This window comes from Balaenoptera borealis (genome assembly GCF_965194805.1).
Source record: "Balaenoptera borealis genome assembly, chromosome: 15".
NCBI lineage: Eukaryota > Metazoa > Chordata > Mammalia > Artiodactyla > Balaenopteridae > Balaenoptera > Balaenoptera borealis.
The window spans coordinates 49,673,193-49,691,291 of record NC_138871.1 but is presented as its reverse complement, the minus strand read 5'-3'; the positions used below and the strand labels follow the sequence as shown (position 1 = coordinate 49,691,291).

General features: G+C 37.2%; 1 protein-coding gene across 22 annotated transcripts in view; it reads right to left on the bottom strand.

Annotated features, from left to right (window-relative positions):
• NRXN1 (neurexin 1) overlaps positions 1 to 18,099 on the bottom strand; it is a 1,113,486-nt gene that overhangs the window by 659,675 nt on the left and 435,712 nt on the right. For 21 of the 22 annotated variants that reach the window (XM_082357957.1, XM_082357959.1, XM_082357962.1 and 18 more), the window contains one exon: positions 17,339 to 17,500. In XM_082357957.1, coding sequence (XP_082214083.1) covers positions 17,339 to 17,500 — 162 coding nt within the window. Of the gene's footprint in view, positions 1 to 17,338 lie in introns of all 22 variants that reach the window. The other variant, XM_082357968.1, reaches the window with a different exon arrangement.

Sequence of the window (18,099 nt, the reverse complement as noted above, 5' to 3'; positions counted from 1 at the left end):
ATTGACTGCTTATATGAGAAATTAATATTGCAAATTGCCTAGACAGAGTTTTAGATTAAATGAGGAACAAAAATAATAATTAGAAGAGAGGTACCTGACTCCAAAAGCAAGAAGAAAGAACTGCTTAAATACAGCAGGTTGTTGAAAAGCTTAAAAAAAAAAAATCCTGAAGTGAACTATTTTTTTTTCTGAAAATGATAAGAACACACATAATTGCTTAATTAGAATTCTATTACTTAATTACAGTTACCTCCTTGCAGTGATAGATATGGTATAACCTGTAGAGTTTGGTTATGATAGGAGACTAAAAATAAGGGGGAGTGTGGAATTTCTAAGTGAAAATACTAGGATTTGCTTTCTGTGGCAAGGGATAGTAATAAATGTGAAAGACATGTTTTATGGGCCCTGCAAAAGCTCACAACTCTACTTAGAAGTAAAGTTTCTAGAGGAATAACTGAACTGTGACCTTTGTCCAACAGCTCGTGATAAACTTTTCTGTTAGATGATGAGAGACAAGAAACTCAAGGTTAATTTGAGAGATGTTTGTGGAATCATATGATCATTAAAGTTCTGGTAAGAATAAAAGAAGAGAAAAATGACATGAAAGATTGTGACATTTAAGAAACTGGCAATGGGAAAATGCCTTTTCCCATTCTAAGTTTATCTGTAAATGAAAATTAGGGGAAAGAAGTACTGAATAATGTTGCGCTTGCTTCTACCAACATAGTTATTATTTTGGTAAACTGAAGATTGTATTGGGTGTATCAAGGATACCCAACTTATTAGAGACATCTCTGCAAATAATAGTAATAACAATTTGGGGAAAGTCACTTAATCTAACTATGCCTTAGTTTCCTCACTTGTGGCATTAGGTTTTTTTTTTTTTTTTTTTCTAACCACTATGATATATGTTGCTATATTTTCTTCTGATGTTAACACTTGATGTTTATAGGATAACATGACTACCTAAGAAGGAAGTTATAGGTAAATTAAATCAGGGTGTTGCAAGGATCCGATATGCTTAGGCATTTGAGAATTTAGCTCTTGGATCTGTCCTTCAAATGGTGTGATATTAGGTTGACACACATGCTATATACATGGGTTTTAGGATGCTACTGGAACAATAGAAATTCTGATGAATGGGGTCAGATATAGTATGTCAAAAGCTTCAGTTTACTCAAGTAATTATGAGATTAACTCACAGAAATCATGACCTTGACTTCTGCAATGCAATCAAGAAGGTCCAAAATGGTCATTTGGAAAGTGCTTAAGAAATAGTAAGAGTGGAGAGAAGAGTCTGAAATTTGAAATTAAGCCACAAGCTTAAGAAAAATTTTTTTTCATGATAATTTTACTGTGCATTAACACCTGCTTTAAGTAGACTTTCATAAGTTTATATAGAGTTGACCTGGAGGATCTAAAAACCACTTCAATTTAGTTACAGTCTGCCAGGTCTGCCATGCACATTATAGATTAGAGTGTATTTAAATACCATGAAAATGTACTGTTGCATAAGATAAGCTTAGCTCCTTCTTTGCTCCGAGGCAATTTTATCTCATTGATTAGTCAGACACAAGCCAGGTGTTATCAAACAGAACTATGACATCTTAGATACCTGCAGTGCTCACTGGTTCCAGGAAGTTAGGAAGGAATCAACAATAAGATGGAAGCTGGTAGAAGGAGCTATAATGTGAAAGAGTCTGGAGCAAGAATCATAAGACCTATTTCTCTACCCAGCTCTATTAATGGTTAACAGAGAGGCCAAAACATGCCTCTTCAGTTCTCCCTTCATTTTGAAGAGGATGAAGTGATACCATCTTTTCTTTTTCTTTAAAATTGTATAGCCTTATGGAAAAGGCTGGGAACGTGAACAGCTACAGTTTAATGGACTCCAATGTATTTCATCCAGATTTGGGAAATTCATCAACTAGGTGGCACAGAAAATACAGACAACCACACATGCACTATATTGGATATGGGATCTCAGGACCAAAAAATAAAATAAAATTAAAAAATAACATCTCAGGATTATGGACAGGAAAGAGGGAGTAAACATCGTCCCCAACCTCTTCCTCAGATACGGTTTTGGCGTCCTGGAAAATTCCATGGAAAGCTAGATTAAATCATGTCTCTTAATTTTTCTTTTCTTTAAAGCCCCATAGAGATCCCCTGTATTTAAATTGTAATTATGTTTTTGTTTAAAGATCTCGCCACCATTCAGAATTTTCTTCTTTGAATCATCATGTACCTTCTTATAGTTGCTCTTATATTTGAATTTTGTATGTTATTTTTCCCACTAACAAAGAGGATTATCAAAAATAAGTTCTCCCTCTCCCTCTCTCAATCTCTTTCTCCTTCCTTCCTTCTTTCCTTCCCTCCTAATAAAATTATTGGAGGTTCAGATACACTCTGTATTCTTAACAGAATGAAAGGGAACATGGATTCCGGCAAAGAGGGAAGCAGACTATAATAACCCTGGAGCAGGAGAAAGCACTTTTTGAACCTCGTCCATCTCTTCTGCTGACACTTTCACCTCCTCCCACACTTACTCACTGCTTAGCATGTGTGATCATAGTACCAACTGCAGAGATAGTTCCTCTCTGATTTCTCTTCTTTAATGCATTTCAGCCCTAGAGCCGGGAGGGAGAGATTGGTATGAGTATTTTTCCTTCCAAAGAACCGAAGACATACTTGGCCTCTGGTATCTCCCTGCTCCAGGTTAAAAATTTCCAGGCTAAAACTTTCCTCGGAGCCAATCCCTAAAAATATCATTCTTAAAATAATATCATTCTACTCGCTGGCAGAGATCACTCACTTGTTCACAAGCACCATCCCTCTCCTAGACTCAAATTGTTATTTAAAAATAAACTACAAGGCAATGACATGCAGAACCCATCCACCTACCTTTGTTAGAAATCAAGGAGGTACATAGCAGTGGAAGCATATCTCGTGTTTTGAATTTTTTAAAACACTGAGTGTTTTCATCATATGCCCTATTACTGGACTGTGGGACTGGCTATGGGTTTAGAGCAATGAAGCTTGTTTGATTGAAAACCATAAAACATAATGAGAATGCTGGCCTCCCAGCATCAAAGCAGGTGGTTGCCTCAGAAAGACTTCAAGGGCCTGGGCAGAGAAAGGCTCTTAAATTTGTGCTGCTTCTTGATAATCTGATTCTGGAGGCTTTGCCAAACTTTCCTTAAGGGCAAGGTGAGAAGAAAGAAAGAAAAAATAATAAACTAAGCAGGAAGATAGGAATCTCTTTCAACCCACATTTTGTCTTAGATTTTAGGAGCATTTTGTTTGTTGTTTTGTTCTGTTTTTGATCAGGGAGGTGGAAAAAATCTTATCTTTTCTTATCTTTTGAGGATAATGAAGGTCACTCAGAGTGATATGTTAGAACCTGTTTGGCTAGAGGACTTTTGAGAATAGGACTTTCAGATAGCTTTGTAAAAAATGCTTATGTGTTTGCAACCACTACCATAGGAAGGGTTTACCTCAGGACTTAAACATTGTAGGAAAGGACCTTAAAGTACATAAAACTTAATCCCCTCACTTGACAGATGAAAAACCTGGTGCTCAGAGAGGTTAAGTAAAATGCATTGGGTTACACTTCACACGTGCTGGCCAACTTTCAGAGCTGTGCAGTCCAAACAATCAAAAAGTGCATCCCGGGAAGCCCGTTTTCTTACTTCCTTCATGCTTCCCACTGCTCTTGTTCCCCATTCCTTTGAGCTCTGAAGAAAAAGATCTGGTTTGATTGCTTTGTTTTGGTTGAAATATATAGATTTGTCTTGTCTTGGTATTTTTTTATTCTTTCTTCCCCAAAACTCATCAAGTCACCTTGATTCTACCTTTGAGGTCCCTCTGGATTGTTTGTTATTCCCCATCTTCCCTTGCTAGATCAACCCTTAACATCTCTCCCTTGGTCTGTTTCAGTTTTCTCCTTTTTAAACTGGAGGCTTAGGGTCTTTTGATCCTTCATGTTAAATCCTGGCCCTATCACAGACCTTTCTAGAAGTATCCATAGCACCCTATAACAAATAGCAGTCTTTGTTAAAGTCCTTATATCATTTGCATCGGTATTACCTTAAATTTTTGTTAAAAATTCAGGTCCACTGCTAAATCAGAAGCTATGGGGAGAGGGATCTGCAGTTTAATAAACTCTCAGATGATTTTTTAATACACAAAACTTTCAACCATTGGGGCAGTCATATCCTGTCATCATTTTATCCATTTTCAACATCATTTCCTCCAATTTTTATCCAGCATCAGTGTTCACCTCCCTTCTGTACATCTTTTCCCTAGTCACACTGACTGACCCTAGACATTCCCCCAAGCATGGTTGTGTATTCTTTTACAACCTTGCCCTTTCTCCAACTTTTCCTCTGTCTCAAACTTTGTAGCTCACATCCTATTCACTTGGAGATATATTATTTTCCTTTCAATGCTAAGCTCAAATAGTATCTCCTTGGGAAACTCTGTTTTTTTATATTTCTTGACCCCCCCTCCCTACACTGTGTTGCCCTAGAATGCAGCACAAAACTTTGCTGTAGAACTTATCTCACTTAAGTGTAATTATAATGAATCTACTCAAGGGTTATAGAGCACCAACTATGCCTCAGGTTCTAGCACTAAAGAAATAGTCACAATCCCTGCTAGCAAAAAAGTCTCCCCTAGCTTTTCTCAACCAAAGTCCTCATCTGAACCACAGAACATAGAAAATCAGTTGAGTAACTATTTTCTCAGTTCTCCCAATGATGATACATAACTAGCACTATTACATACAATGGATGTCTTAGGGCATGAGGGCTTAATCTTCCTGAGAAACCCTAGTTGATCAAACACTGATACAATTATAGTAGTTAATACTATGATAGAGATAAGCCCAAGGTGAGGTGGAAAAGCAGAATCAGGTGACCTAATTACCTATGTGTTTGTTTCATCTGTACCATGTCTTATTCTTTTTCTATCCTCACTTGGCATCTTGCACAGGCTCATTTCATGGAGGTCATTTGATACATTTTGTTGTTGAATTAAAAGCACTGAAATTCATTCTGGTTATGGTTATGTGTCTTCAGAATCCAGCCAAGGCAATGAAAATCATCCATATTTGTAAATCCAGCATCTAATCAGTGCTAGAGACACAGCTAGCACTCAGTGAGGGCTTGGTGAATAAATGTACAAATTTCGAAGGATTGTTACTCAAGAATCATAAGTACTACAGTACTTAAAGAAAAACTAATATGAATGTAAAAAACCTTTCCTATTACTTAAACTACACTTCTGGATATTCCATTTCAAATTTAATTGCTTCCTGCGTTATGTGTATTTTCAAGACAGAAAGAAAGAGTTGCATTAAAAGTGCAAGTAAAGTTGTATGAAGTGGAAAAAGGCAGCATTTCCCTGGTTGGGGGATTAAAGTAAGTGGTGGTATTTTCAGTGTAATTCTAATCTAATAAAGCCAAAGAAATTTAGTTTGAATATATTTTCAAGAACAAATAGCCTCTAATTACAAATTGCGTTTAGAGGAAGATAGTGAGGAAAGATATAAAGTGCCATAAAAATCTGGTGTCCTAAAGAAATTTTGAGGGGGTCTGTTGTACATCCCTCTCTCTCTGCAGCCGCTTCACTTCAGACAAAGTTATCTTTTTATAAGCATCACATAAGCACACACTTCACACTCTTCCTGGGATTAATGGTTTTCCCATTTACGTCACTTAAAGGCATCTCTGTTCATTGAATCACCAAGAAAATTTCAGGCTGTGGCTTCAGTTTAGAGAGGTGTCATACTTCTTAGCTGCCTCTAGGGGCTCTTATTAAAATTCATGTTGCAGAAGGAGCATTTCCCTAAATGGTTCCTTAATGCCTCAAATCCCCAACTGTCTAATTTATATCCAAGGAAGAGTTTACTTCCTTTAGGGCATAACCCATTATGTTACAAAGTTGTTAAAATGTAAATAAATACACATAAATCTGTTTAAGTTAGCAAATTGTGGTAAGGTAAAATAATCCTGAATAAACCATGGCATGAAAAAATGTGAAGAGTATATATGGAAAATTCAGCATAAGAATATTACCCTGCAAAAATAATAATTAACCCAAGTAAACCTGCACACAGTGATTTTCAGCACTTTTGCAAGTGAACAAATTTTGCTATGAAAGCAGTACTCAAAATCAAATAGAGGTTAGGAGACCTAGTTTAAGATTGTTATTAAAACACAGAGGCATTTTACTTTAATGGTCATGGGCTTAGTTCCAACCCTTTCGTTAGCAAAAGCTTATTGCTTGGATAGTAAGTACAACTCATCCCAAGACTGTATTTGCCTCTAAATTTAGACTGTTGGGGGACTGGCTCAGTGTGGATCCTGGTGATTTATTTGCCCTCAGTGTAATTGGATGCGAAGATCCTGATGTCCATCTTCCGAAAAAGGCTGAGCCCACGCAGGGGCTGGGGGAGGACTGAGCCTGGGAGGGTTTTCCCAGGGTCTTGGCACTTTGAGGTGCTGAGGCTCTGGCTGTTAAGCCTCAGGGTCACTACTGAGCTACTAAATTATACACTGTTTTATATTTTAATATGTCTAAAATACAGATCTGAGTTGCAGTTGAGGTGCATTCTAGCCTAGGTTAATTGGCAGTGTTTAATGCCAGTCATGTCATAATTGTACATCTTACGGTCAATGATGTCAACAAAACATGGTGGCTGACGAGCTCTGGCTCAGTGATTTTCACACTTTAATTTGCATATGAAATCACCCGGGGATCTTATTAAAATATAAATTCTGATTTAGTAGATCTGGGAAGGATCATGAGGTTTTTCATCTAACAAGCTCCCAGGTGATATTGATGCCGCTGCTTCACAGGCCACGCCTTGAATAGTAAATCCCTAAATGGGCTAAGAATTGCTTCCTTTTAAACTACCTAAAACCTACAGCTTTAAGTCGCATGCCACTGTTTACAAATTGTTCTATATAAACACTATGTAATTTTATATCAATGTGTTGATTAATCCATGATAAATCAAATAATTATTAAATAATAGCAAAAGGTAATGTTAAGGAAGGATTGATTTCAATCGTTGGTGATCATACCTTTCAGTCTGGCGACCTCATAGAAGAAAATATTAACAAAAAGGTCAATTTACTCTTTCAAACAAGCACTTAAGTCTTACATATGAGACTCTGCTTTGTCTACAGGTGGTGAGTGCAGGGAAGGAATACAGTGACTGAGTTTGAAAAATAATGTTATGTGAAATCTGATGATGATGATAAAATCCTTAAAAAGTAAAAACAAAAAACTATTTGCATTTGAACTATAAAAATTAAGTGACTATTCCCAGTTATTAAAAAGATATCAGTGTTTTTCTAAAAATGCTGAGTTTCTCAGTCGTCTTTACTAATTTTTGATACATTGGAAGGTGGCTATTATAATTCAGGTGAACAAAAGAGGAATGCACACTGGCTAGAGTCAATAAACAGAGGTTTTCTCTGGATTCTTCTACATATGAGTGATGTGGCCTTGATGATGTTATAAATAACTTGTGGCCTCCAAGTCAATTCAATTTCCTCACAAAGCTGTTAGGACAGTTAAGTGAAATAACTTTTAAAATGAGATAATATGTGCAAAATCTCATAGACTCGTCTGCAACCTGGACAGTCCTCATACTTCACAGGGTCCAGTGCAAAATAAAAATGAAGGGCTCCTTGTTCAAAAGTTATTAAGAATTTCAAGATGGCAAGAGGAAGATATTAAACCAAGAGCAGGGTCCTTCTGTGTGTGAGGGCCCTGTGTGACTACACAGGTTACATGTCTGTGAAATATATATGTATAGGCCACATTCCTATCTGCAGTGTATTTGTAGTTAACACACACCATTTATTGAAATATTACAGTATAACAGGTACTATGCTGAGTGCTTCAATTACATAGTTTCACTTAATCCTTTAGAGTGAAGGAAAAATGAAGCAAAAAAACATTAAATTACTTTTCTCAGGTCACACAACTACTAAGTCTACGGAGCCAGGATTTGAACCCAGGTCTGTCTGATTCTAAAGCAATTTGTCTTAACTAATTTAATGGAATACCAATCTATCACTGGTTACCGTCATCACATTTGATTCAAATTTAGAAACTTAAGTTCAGAAAAATATATATGTTTGACGGACAATTCATTTATCATGACCTGGATTAGATAACCTATGTCAACCTAATTATCATATCCTGGTACTTCACATAGTAGATAGTCATATCATACATGTGGAACTAAACTGAACACTCAGAGTCACCAATTTCTCTGTATGCAGAATATTTACTCAACAAAGATAAAAATCTCATTTTCCTATTATTTAAAATCACATGCTTCTGAATGATAACAGAATTATTTTCATTTTAAAGTAATTAATTTGTTTTAAATGTGTTTCAATAGTGATAATTCTCCTGAAAAAAAGGTCAGTTATGGTGTACAGGAATAATTTTCTTCCAAAAACAGCACTTGATCCAAAGAACTAAGATGAGAGTATATCGTCTCATAATAGAAATTAACATGAAGACCAAAATATTCACTTTGTTTTGGATAGATATCAGATTTTTAAAATATGGCTCAAACTCAGTAAAGTACAAGCTTGCATTTCTATGGAGCTTTTCTTCTTCTTTGTAATGTGTTTTCGAATCCTTCATATCATTTTATCTTTCCTATTCTTTTCAAATTCTGAGAGCAGAACTAATTCATTGTGCTTTAATCCCATGTAATATCATGCCCATTATAGAGCTGAGCAAAGAGAGACAGAGAGGATAACTCAGATTACTTTGTCACCTTCTCTTTGAAGGTATTACAGATTTCCTCTGGCAGAATTAATGACAGCTTCTGCTGTATTTTTAGAGCAATTTTCAATACCTCATTTAAAGAACCTGTATTTTAATTTTCTGTTTTTTGTCAGGCTCTCCTTCCAGATTCTTAGGTGTGTTATTTATCTGTGTGTCCCCAGTGTCTCGTACAGAGTCTAGCACATAGTAGGTATTGATTAATGTTGACTCATAGAATGCACACATGCCTAAGTGAATGGAACAATTTAAACAGGGTACTCTAGTGGGTGCTGAAATTAAGAGGAACTGTTAAGTCTTAGACATTATTCATTACTGCTTTCTGCTGGGCTAGAAAATGTCATATTCTATAATATGCATCAATTCCTTAAAATGTCATTGAACCCCCTACCAAACCATGTTATGCTAGCTTGATATCTGAAAGCACTACAATGCATTATGTCAACTGCTGATATAGTTCCAGGCTATGGGGCATCTGCCGAATATGATGGGAAATAAAAATCTGTGGGTCCCCTGGAAGGGAGGTTGCTATGTTCAAAAAGCTGAATTCCAGACAAGAACTCACCAGATACTTTGGAGACTAAAGACCTGAGTTCCACTTCCTTGGGGACCTGAGCAGATGGGACTTCCTGAACCCAATCTCGAAGAGGAGTGGCTATGGCAAAATGCCTGGCTTCTGCCCTAATTGCTTATTTCCCTTGTCCCCAGGGCTACAAGGCACAGAAGGAAACTTACTCTTAGCAATCTATGAAGCCAATACTTTATAGAAATCTAGCAAGTACTTCCAAATGTGTTTTTTTGTGTATCCCTGTTCATACGGTTGGCTACAGAGTACAGAAATTTATGACAAGCATTATTATCTTATTTACACCCTTAGAGGAGGAAGGGATGCAGACTTACAGAGCAGAGAGGCAGTTCACAGAGGTGACATCCCAGTACCAGTCAGAACAGTAGGAGAAAAATCCCCACTGGAAGCTCACGTGTAACTGGGCATCCACGAAATATTTCCTGTTCTTTCCCCTCCCACTTAGACACCCCCTTCTGCAATATCCTAGTAATCTAGGCTGCATTTTTGTGTTCTCTTTCTCAAGGTTCCTGTAAAGTTAATTTCATTTAATTATACCTTAATAAAAATATTGAGAACAAGGAAATAGAAGCAAGATTGTATTATGAGTAAAGGAAGCAACATAGAGTAGCTGTTAAAGGCAAGAGCTCTGTGGTCAGATTAGTTAAGATTCAGATCTCTTCCCTGGTGGCGCGGTGGTTGAGAGTCTGCCTGCCGATGCAGGGGACACGGGTTCGAGCCTTGATCTGGGAAGATCCCACATGCCGCGGGGCGGCTGGGCCCGTGAGCCACAACTACTGAGCCTGCGCGCCTGGAGCCTGTGCTCCGCAACGGAGAGGCCGCGACGGTGAGAGGCCGGCGCACCGCAATGAGGAGTGGCCCCCACTCGCTGCAACTGGAGAAAGCCCTCGCACAGAAACGAAGACCCAGCACAGCCATAAATAAATAAATAAATAAATAAATAAATTTATAAAAACAGATTCAGATCTTGGCTCTGCTACTTAGTGCTTGTTTTCTCCTAGTCAGTTACCTAACTTCTCCTGTCTGCATGTCATTTGTCAAATAGGGATACTGCTAGTATGTAACTTGTGAGATGCTCAGAGAGTTACTTTTGAACATACAAAGCACTGGAAAACAATGACAGTGCACCCCTCTAGGCAATTTAATAATAAAAGCAAAACCTAAGATAAAATGCCATTAAGTCCACCACACACATGCAAAAAAATGGTGTTTTTCGTCCATGATTACCTTGCTGCTATGTTTGAAATACTGAATATCTAATTATTTCACAAAGTTTCATTAATTTATTTTTTAGGAGTAAATTGTTATGTTTGCTGTGTTGCTGCTGACTGTGCCCTAGGTACAATGGGGTAACTCACTGGGTGTTGTAGAAATTACATGAGACATAGGAAATGCTTAATATGTTATTATCACTATTCTGGAATATACCAACTCTTCTTACCCTTTTATAATTGCTCTGACTTTTAGCATCCCTTTGTATAATGCCTTGTATAATCCTAGCCACAATTAGGTACCACCGAGTTTATATCACTAGAGTATGTTTAGATGAGCTCATTCAGGCAATGTGCTCAAACTAGGAAAAGTACTCAACTTAGGTAATTACTATTATCTCACAGGGGTTCTTGAAAAGACATCCTTAAAAAGGAAAGGGGGATTTCTGACTTAAAAGAAGCCATGGTCTGCTGTCTTGAAAATGAAAGGAGGCAAGGGTAATTGACCTCTGTTTGAATTTTAGTGGCAACAATTTATTACAGCAGAAGAGTTGAAACACATTTCAGTATTTCCAAGATCTGGAAGACATCAGGCAGGGCTTATAATAAATCAGGTTAATGGTACATAAGAATTTGTCAAATTCTTTGACATTCCCACAAACTCCATCTTGCTTTCTCATTACAGTTTTAAAAGCAAACTGCCATCTTCTGTGGTTTTTTCTTTCAGGTGGAGAAACTTATTTTCTTTCTAGACTAGAATTTTTGCCCAACACTGTAAGTCAATTTGCCTCCTCTTCATCTAGGCTAAACTAAGCTCTCTTACAAGTCACTAAACCAAGACCCTACCTCTAGGAAGGCAGCCCAGAGCCAATGTGTGAGTCCTTGTGTTACAGGAATTACTTTGTATTTTTGTACAGTCTATTATTTAGTCGGGGGGGCATTAGTAACATCTATCTTAGAATGGTTAGTTAAGTTGAGGACATTTTGCCAAACATAATTAAGGTAGAATTTATTTTCCTTAGTTATGTAATAATATGGTGAGTAAAAATATGTGGATATGTATGGAAAATGGCTAGGAGGAAGTGAGATGGGAATGCAAACAGCAATTCTCTTTCCAAAAGAATGAATGAGACATGTGGAAAGGTTAACATAAATGTATTGGAAAATGCTACTTATCAATATAGACTGTGACAATGTAATAAGACAGGAAAGGCAGAAACTATCTACAGGTATCAGGGACCCCAACAAGGAAGAGTCTGGAGGAAATGAAAACCTGGGAGAAACGTGTTTAATCATGACTTTGGAACCCCCATGAGGACGTTCTCCCAGATAAAGAAGTCCTCCCTCTTCCTGAGTTGCATGATTATCAGTGAAGATCTCCTTACCCTCCAAAGTTTCCTTGAGGTTAAATTTTTCCAACAGGTCACAAAGCCTTTTATTTAAAAATTGGAAAAATAACTTAAAATGCAAATTCTGCCATGGATTTTTATTCTTACATGTAAAGAACTCTACTCTGAGTAGTGAGGGAAATAAGACAGAACAGAAGGACACCTGAGAACCCACATTTGACGAGCTGGTTCTACCACAGAAGGGGATAAATTGAGAAGCCTTCACAATCTTCCAAAGTTCTCTGTTGTCCACAAGAAGTAAGACAGGAATTAATAGGTATTTGTGCAAAGGAAATATTGCACCTTTTTCCTGGTGCTGATACTGGTACATTGTGTGAATTACAGCGATGCCACTGCAAATGGCAGAGAGGACCATGCTGATTACATGCAGGTATCAACTATTTTTTCACAGTGGGTGAAAATGCTCACATAAGAGGATATTTTCTGAACCTCATCCACTTCATAGCTTCTTCCAGATTTTTAGTGCTAAAAGTTTCTCAATGTAATTAAAGCCTGCGCTGATCTAATTAGGTTGATGAAATTTTCAGTAGGGATTTAATTCCCCCTAGCATTTCACTTATTTATTTATTTTTCTAGAATCCTTCCTTAGGCTCATCCCATGCAACTTTTAGTGGCAGCATTCTAAATTTCCTCACCCAGGCAGTGTCTCTACTCGCACAGCTGACAGTAAAACTCCAGCAAGTACACATGGCTACAAACAAACTTCCAATAAAGCAGTCTAGGTTGTTTTATCCAATACAATCCTTTCCTCCTCCTTCAGTTTCATTTCCCTACTAACAAACTATGTTGAATAATGTTCACTCTGCAAGAGGGAGATAGGTGTTTCAAAGCATTTTGGAGGTACAAAGAGGCTAAGAAATGCATAATAGCCCAAGGAGATTCTGAGGCAAGATTAATGAGGGAGCAGCATGACTCTTCCTTGTAAGTCATTAACTGCAGAAGCCCTCATGGTCAAAATATTGGGATAGAAGCACGTATGAGTGAGTTTGCCACCTATCTTTGAATGTTAAAAAACAAACAAACAAAAACCTTTAATGAGCACCTTAGGAATCAACTGTAATACTTTTAGAGCAAAAAAAAAAAAAAAAGATTTCCAAGTTGTTTAAGGTGAATGGGCAGGGCAGTAGGTGTCCTCAAATAGACTCCAAACATCTCCCTTAGACGCCATGGTTTAACTTTCTACAGCATCTTCTAATTCCCTCTCCTGTTGTAGCAATCACTCAAAAAACTGCTTGCTGGAAAAGTTAAATTTGTTTTTAAATGATCTTCTTAAGCAACATATATTTCAGGTTTTATTCAGTGGTATAAAAAATGCAAAGAATATAAACAAATGCTTCTGCCCAAGCATGATTAGTATTGCTTTTGTGAAAATCAAATTTAAAAAGCATATTTTCAAAGATCTATTATCCTCTAGGAATTTCATAGATGTGGGCTATATATAATGGTAATTTATTATTTACAGTTTTTCCTGTAACTTTTCCCAAATTTATACCCTTGAAAGTCATTTTCAGTAACCTCAAACATTTCTCCAAAGTCTTTTTGATTTATTTATGATGAAAATATAAATACTTTTTAAAAAACTACTTTGATCCCCTTATTATAAATTCTTGGCCATTCAAAGCTCCCTCTCGGTTTGAACAAAGTAATATATGAAGTTCAGGTTAGGCTTTGCCAAATTCTGTTGAAATAATTTTACTTTATTTTGAAATTTGTTAATCACTAAAAAAAATATTTCTTAATGAGGGTTGGTTGCTCTCCATGCAAGCCGAGTCTTATTTCAAATAAGCATTATCAAATGTCATGTAGGGAGAGCCCTAACTGCTAATTGCTTCTAATAAACACTAGATTATGGGTCGTTTCATTATGTGGAGTAATTTTTTTTTTTACTTTAATCTTTAAAGAATGAAGATGTTGAGTTAGTGAGAGTGGTAGGCCATCTCTAGTTTTGTATCTTGAGTGCCACTGTTTATAATGAAACAGAGCCAGTTATTCAAGTATTATATTTTATCTGACAATATTCTGTGTTTTAATTCTGTTACCCCTTCAATGCTCTTCGGTGGGACAGACAACCTCTAGGTCTGTTTCCCCATTTCCAAAATAAGGAGGTTGGACTTGAAGAACGACTTCCAGGATTCTTCCTATTTTAACACTCCAAAATTTCTTCTATGACTTCAGACATAGTGTTATGAGTATCTCCCCCAGGACTGGTTATCCTAAGGGGGATCACATACTAGACTGAAAATAAAAATGTTATGAGCCACAGATGAAATCATAATTAAGATTTTATATAACATGCCTGAGGGCAGAAAGTCTGAGATAAGAGTTAAGGAAGGCTCACATGGGCGTAAGAGGGATGTGGTGAGAATGAACATGGGTATGTTTCTCTCTTTTCAGCAACTCTACAGAGCTCACCCATCTGAAATAAGGTGATTTGATTCAAAATCTATGATACTTTGTCACAATTTCATTTCCGTAGTAGGAAGAGCAGGGCATTCTAAACAGATAGTAACTCAGACTTGGATGGAAACTATGAACCATCCAAAACCTCTCCAAGTAAAGTGTGTTTTGATTTATAGGCTGATTGTGCCCGTATCCTTCCACTCTACTGTGTCAGGAGGAAATAAACTGTAAGAGATTATACATCAGTAAAACACTGGCAAGACTTGCTCCAGACACATACCCCAGGCTGTGGAAGAGAGAGATGTAGGAAGTGCCCTATCGGTAAGATGAGTGATATCTATCCCAAACCTACAGAGACAATAACTTTAGTGAATCCTCATTGCTTGGACTCAGTAGCTGCCAATTAAATGGAAAATCACCTGACTTGGTTTTTATGGTTGAAAGACCAATTAAAAAGATAAGTATAAAATACATAAGCAACAAGGGTATAGCACAGGGAATTATAGCCGTTATTTTGTAATAACCAATAATGGAGTATAATCTGCAAAAATACTGAATCACTATGCTGTACTCAAAACTAATATAAAATTGTGAGTCAACTATACTTTAATTTTAAAAAAGAAATGAGTTCTAAAGTGTCTCAACTGCTCATTAACACTTAAAGATATTAATCTGAAGTACAGTTCAATCTGAAACCGTAAATTGGGATTAAGGCAATCCACTGAAGATTCACACACACAGAAAGTTGCCTCACCCAAACTGAACTCAGAAGACAATGAGGCTCAGCTGAACTTGGGTGATCACTGCAGAAACTCTCATGTTTTTACAGGATACCCAAAAGGGCTCTTTAGCTAGATTCCAGTTTCTGCTCGAAATCCTTGGATTCCCTTTCCTTTTTCCAGTCCACAGCAAGACTAACTTTCTGTAGATAAAGCAGGGCCAAGGGGCTGACCGTAGGTTGGTCTGTTCATAGTGAAAGTGAGGAAATGGTGTGGATGGTTGGGGGTGTGATTCTGCCCCCACCCCAATTCCTATCACCAGAAAGGGTTTCAGGCATCATATTGTGAAATCTAACTATGTTTTCACCATGCTTCTCCCCAACCTGAAACATGTCCTCCATCCCTGGCTCATAATTACCCTTCAGGACACTCACATCCTGACCCTTCTGTGTATCTTCCTTGTCTACTAGACCCCCACTCATTCACTCTCTTTTGTACTCAAATGGGCATAACTGTACCACACAGAAATGTCTAGTATACATTTCTAAAAGTTGTTTCTGTTTGTAACAGAATTGAGGGTTTACACAATCTTCTAACATTCTGTTAGGACACCTTGTATTATGGTGGCTGAGAGCACACAAGTCTCTGAATTCAGACTGCCATGATCATGCTCTAGGCTTGCAGACTTGTTAGCCGTGAGACCTTGCTCAAGAAACTTACCTCTCCAAACCTCAGTTTCCTTGCCTGAAAAATGCAGATAATTACTTCATACGTTGTGGAGATTCCTGCAAAGCTCTTAGTATTGCATTAGGCACAAAATAAGAGCTCAGAAAATGCCTACTGTTATACCAATGATAATAATTATTAGGATTTTATAATGCTCACAGAGCTTAGCACAGTCCTGGGTCATGTTATGTATCTGTAAAAAGTAAAAGTTATTCTCTGGGAGACAATCAATCCCTTCCACCACAAAGCATAGTTAGATTCAGCCTTTCAGAACTGCATCTCCTTGTATTTGTTAAAACTATAGCGTTTTTGAATCCTTCTTAGGACTCTTCCATATACATTCACATACTGGGCAATGCAACATCCAGTGTATTTACATAAATGGAAAACAGGTAAGAATAATTCGAGCACCGATTGTTTTTCACTGATGCTTACTTGAATCGAGTTTATATGATTACAATATTTTCTTTAAAATAAACCAAATCAAAAAAGAAGGGATATATGTATATGTATAACTGATTCACTTTGCTGTACGGTAGAAACTGACACAACATTGTAAAGCAACTATACTCCAATAAATAAATAAATAAACCAAAGTACATCACTGCTTACCAACACCACCTATAGCTAATCATTAATAAATTCAAAGTTATTAAATTTTATATTTTAGAGGTCTGTACCATTAAACTACAGCCATATAATGCAAGAGGAACTTCTGGTTCTAGCAGCCAAGAGAAACTGGGTTGTGCCTGAATGAAAACAGGCAGCTGTTATGGAAAAATATTCATACAAGTTGAAATCCAAAGATCTTCCTGATCTTTTTCTTCCCATACCCCAAAAAGTTCCGATCCTATCAAAAGTTACAACCAACAATGACAGCTGAGAATGAGGGATGAAATTCTTGGTATCTTTTAGACTGATAGTTTCACTCAGGTAAATATCAAGTGAGCTCATTGGACCACAAACGAAACATCTTTACTTCCTTCAGAACATATTTAAAATCTAGGAACAAAATTATTTCATCATATAGATTCATCTTGTTTTTGTTGCATTTGGTCTCTCATAGCCTATTTTTTTCCTTCTTCTTTCCTGTAATGGTCAAATAAGTCACTGCTGTATATATAACACCTAAGGCATTTAAGTAGAAATGAGCAAGGTGTTTGGCTTAACTCTAGACCCAATATTTCTTTGTGTTTGACTTTCTTTTATAGCTAATATACAACTGCCCCTGCAAATCTTAATTGTGAATTACTTACAGACTGTAAAGAAGAGGAACTTAATTCCTTGATAATGTTCTATGAGTTGCCCCCATCCCCCAAATCCTATATAAACAGCAGTGGAATATTGAATTTAAGGTTGTGCCCTTTGACACCACAAACTCTGGGTCTTCAGCAAAGGTGCTTTCAGTCTGGATCTGAAATGATGAAGTCATGAATTAGGAATGATTCTGGTGACAGTGATATTTACCTCTTTGAGACAGCCCATAAAGTTGTTACTGACTGGTGACCCGGGAAGGTCTGCTGTGCTGGGACTGCCTCCAACATAGAAAAAGTCATCAGACCCCAGCATGGTATAATCTTCTTGCGTGTAGCCCGTTGTGGTAAGAATCCCATCCACTGATATTGTCACCTAGATAACAAAGCACAGGGAAAGGACACGCTATACTCAGACCTACATACTGTAATCCTGGGATATGCCTGTTTTGTGTTTTGTTTTGTTTTAGTTTTTCATTTTGCGTTTTTTGGTTTTTGTTTTTTTTTCTGTTTGTTTGGTTTTTATTTTTAGACCTATGGCGGAACCCATTTTCATGTCTGTTTGAGGTTTATTCTCCGATTCTATGCAACTAGCCCTAAGAGATCTAAACTAGTTAGAGAGTTAACTGATTATTGAACTAGTGTCAGCATCATCCCTATGGCAACTCAAAAGTTATTTAGCAGACACAAAAATGGTGTTAGTAAAATGCTTCCTAGGTTAGTTTTGCTGGTAGTACATATTAGCAAAGTTTAGTCGTCTGTTATTAACTAATCACAACGTGCACCTTGTTAACAGAAAAGGCGCAAGCTCTTTCCAGCAACGTCACTGTTTGCACTATTGAGCAGCAGCTGTCCAGCATGCAAGTGCCTACGTCCATGCCAAAGGCGAGGGGAAGCAAAACAACCAGTGGAAGCAGCACACGCTGATGTGCACATGCAGGAGGGACAGTACCGTTCAGAAAGGAAAGGAAAGAA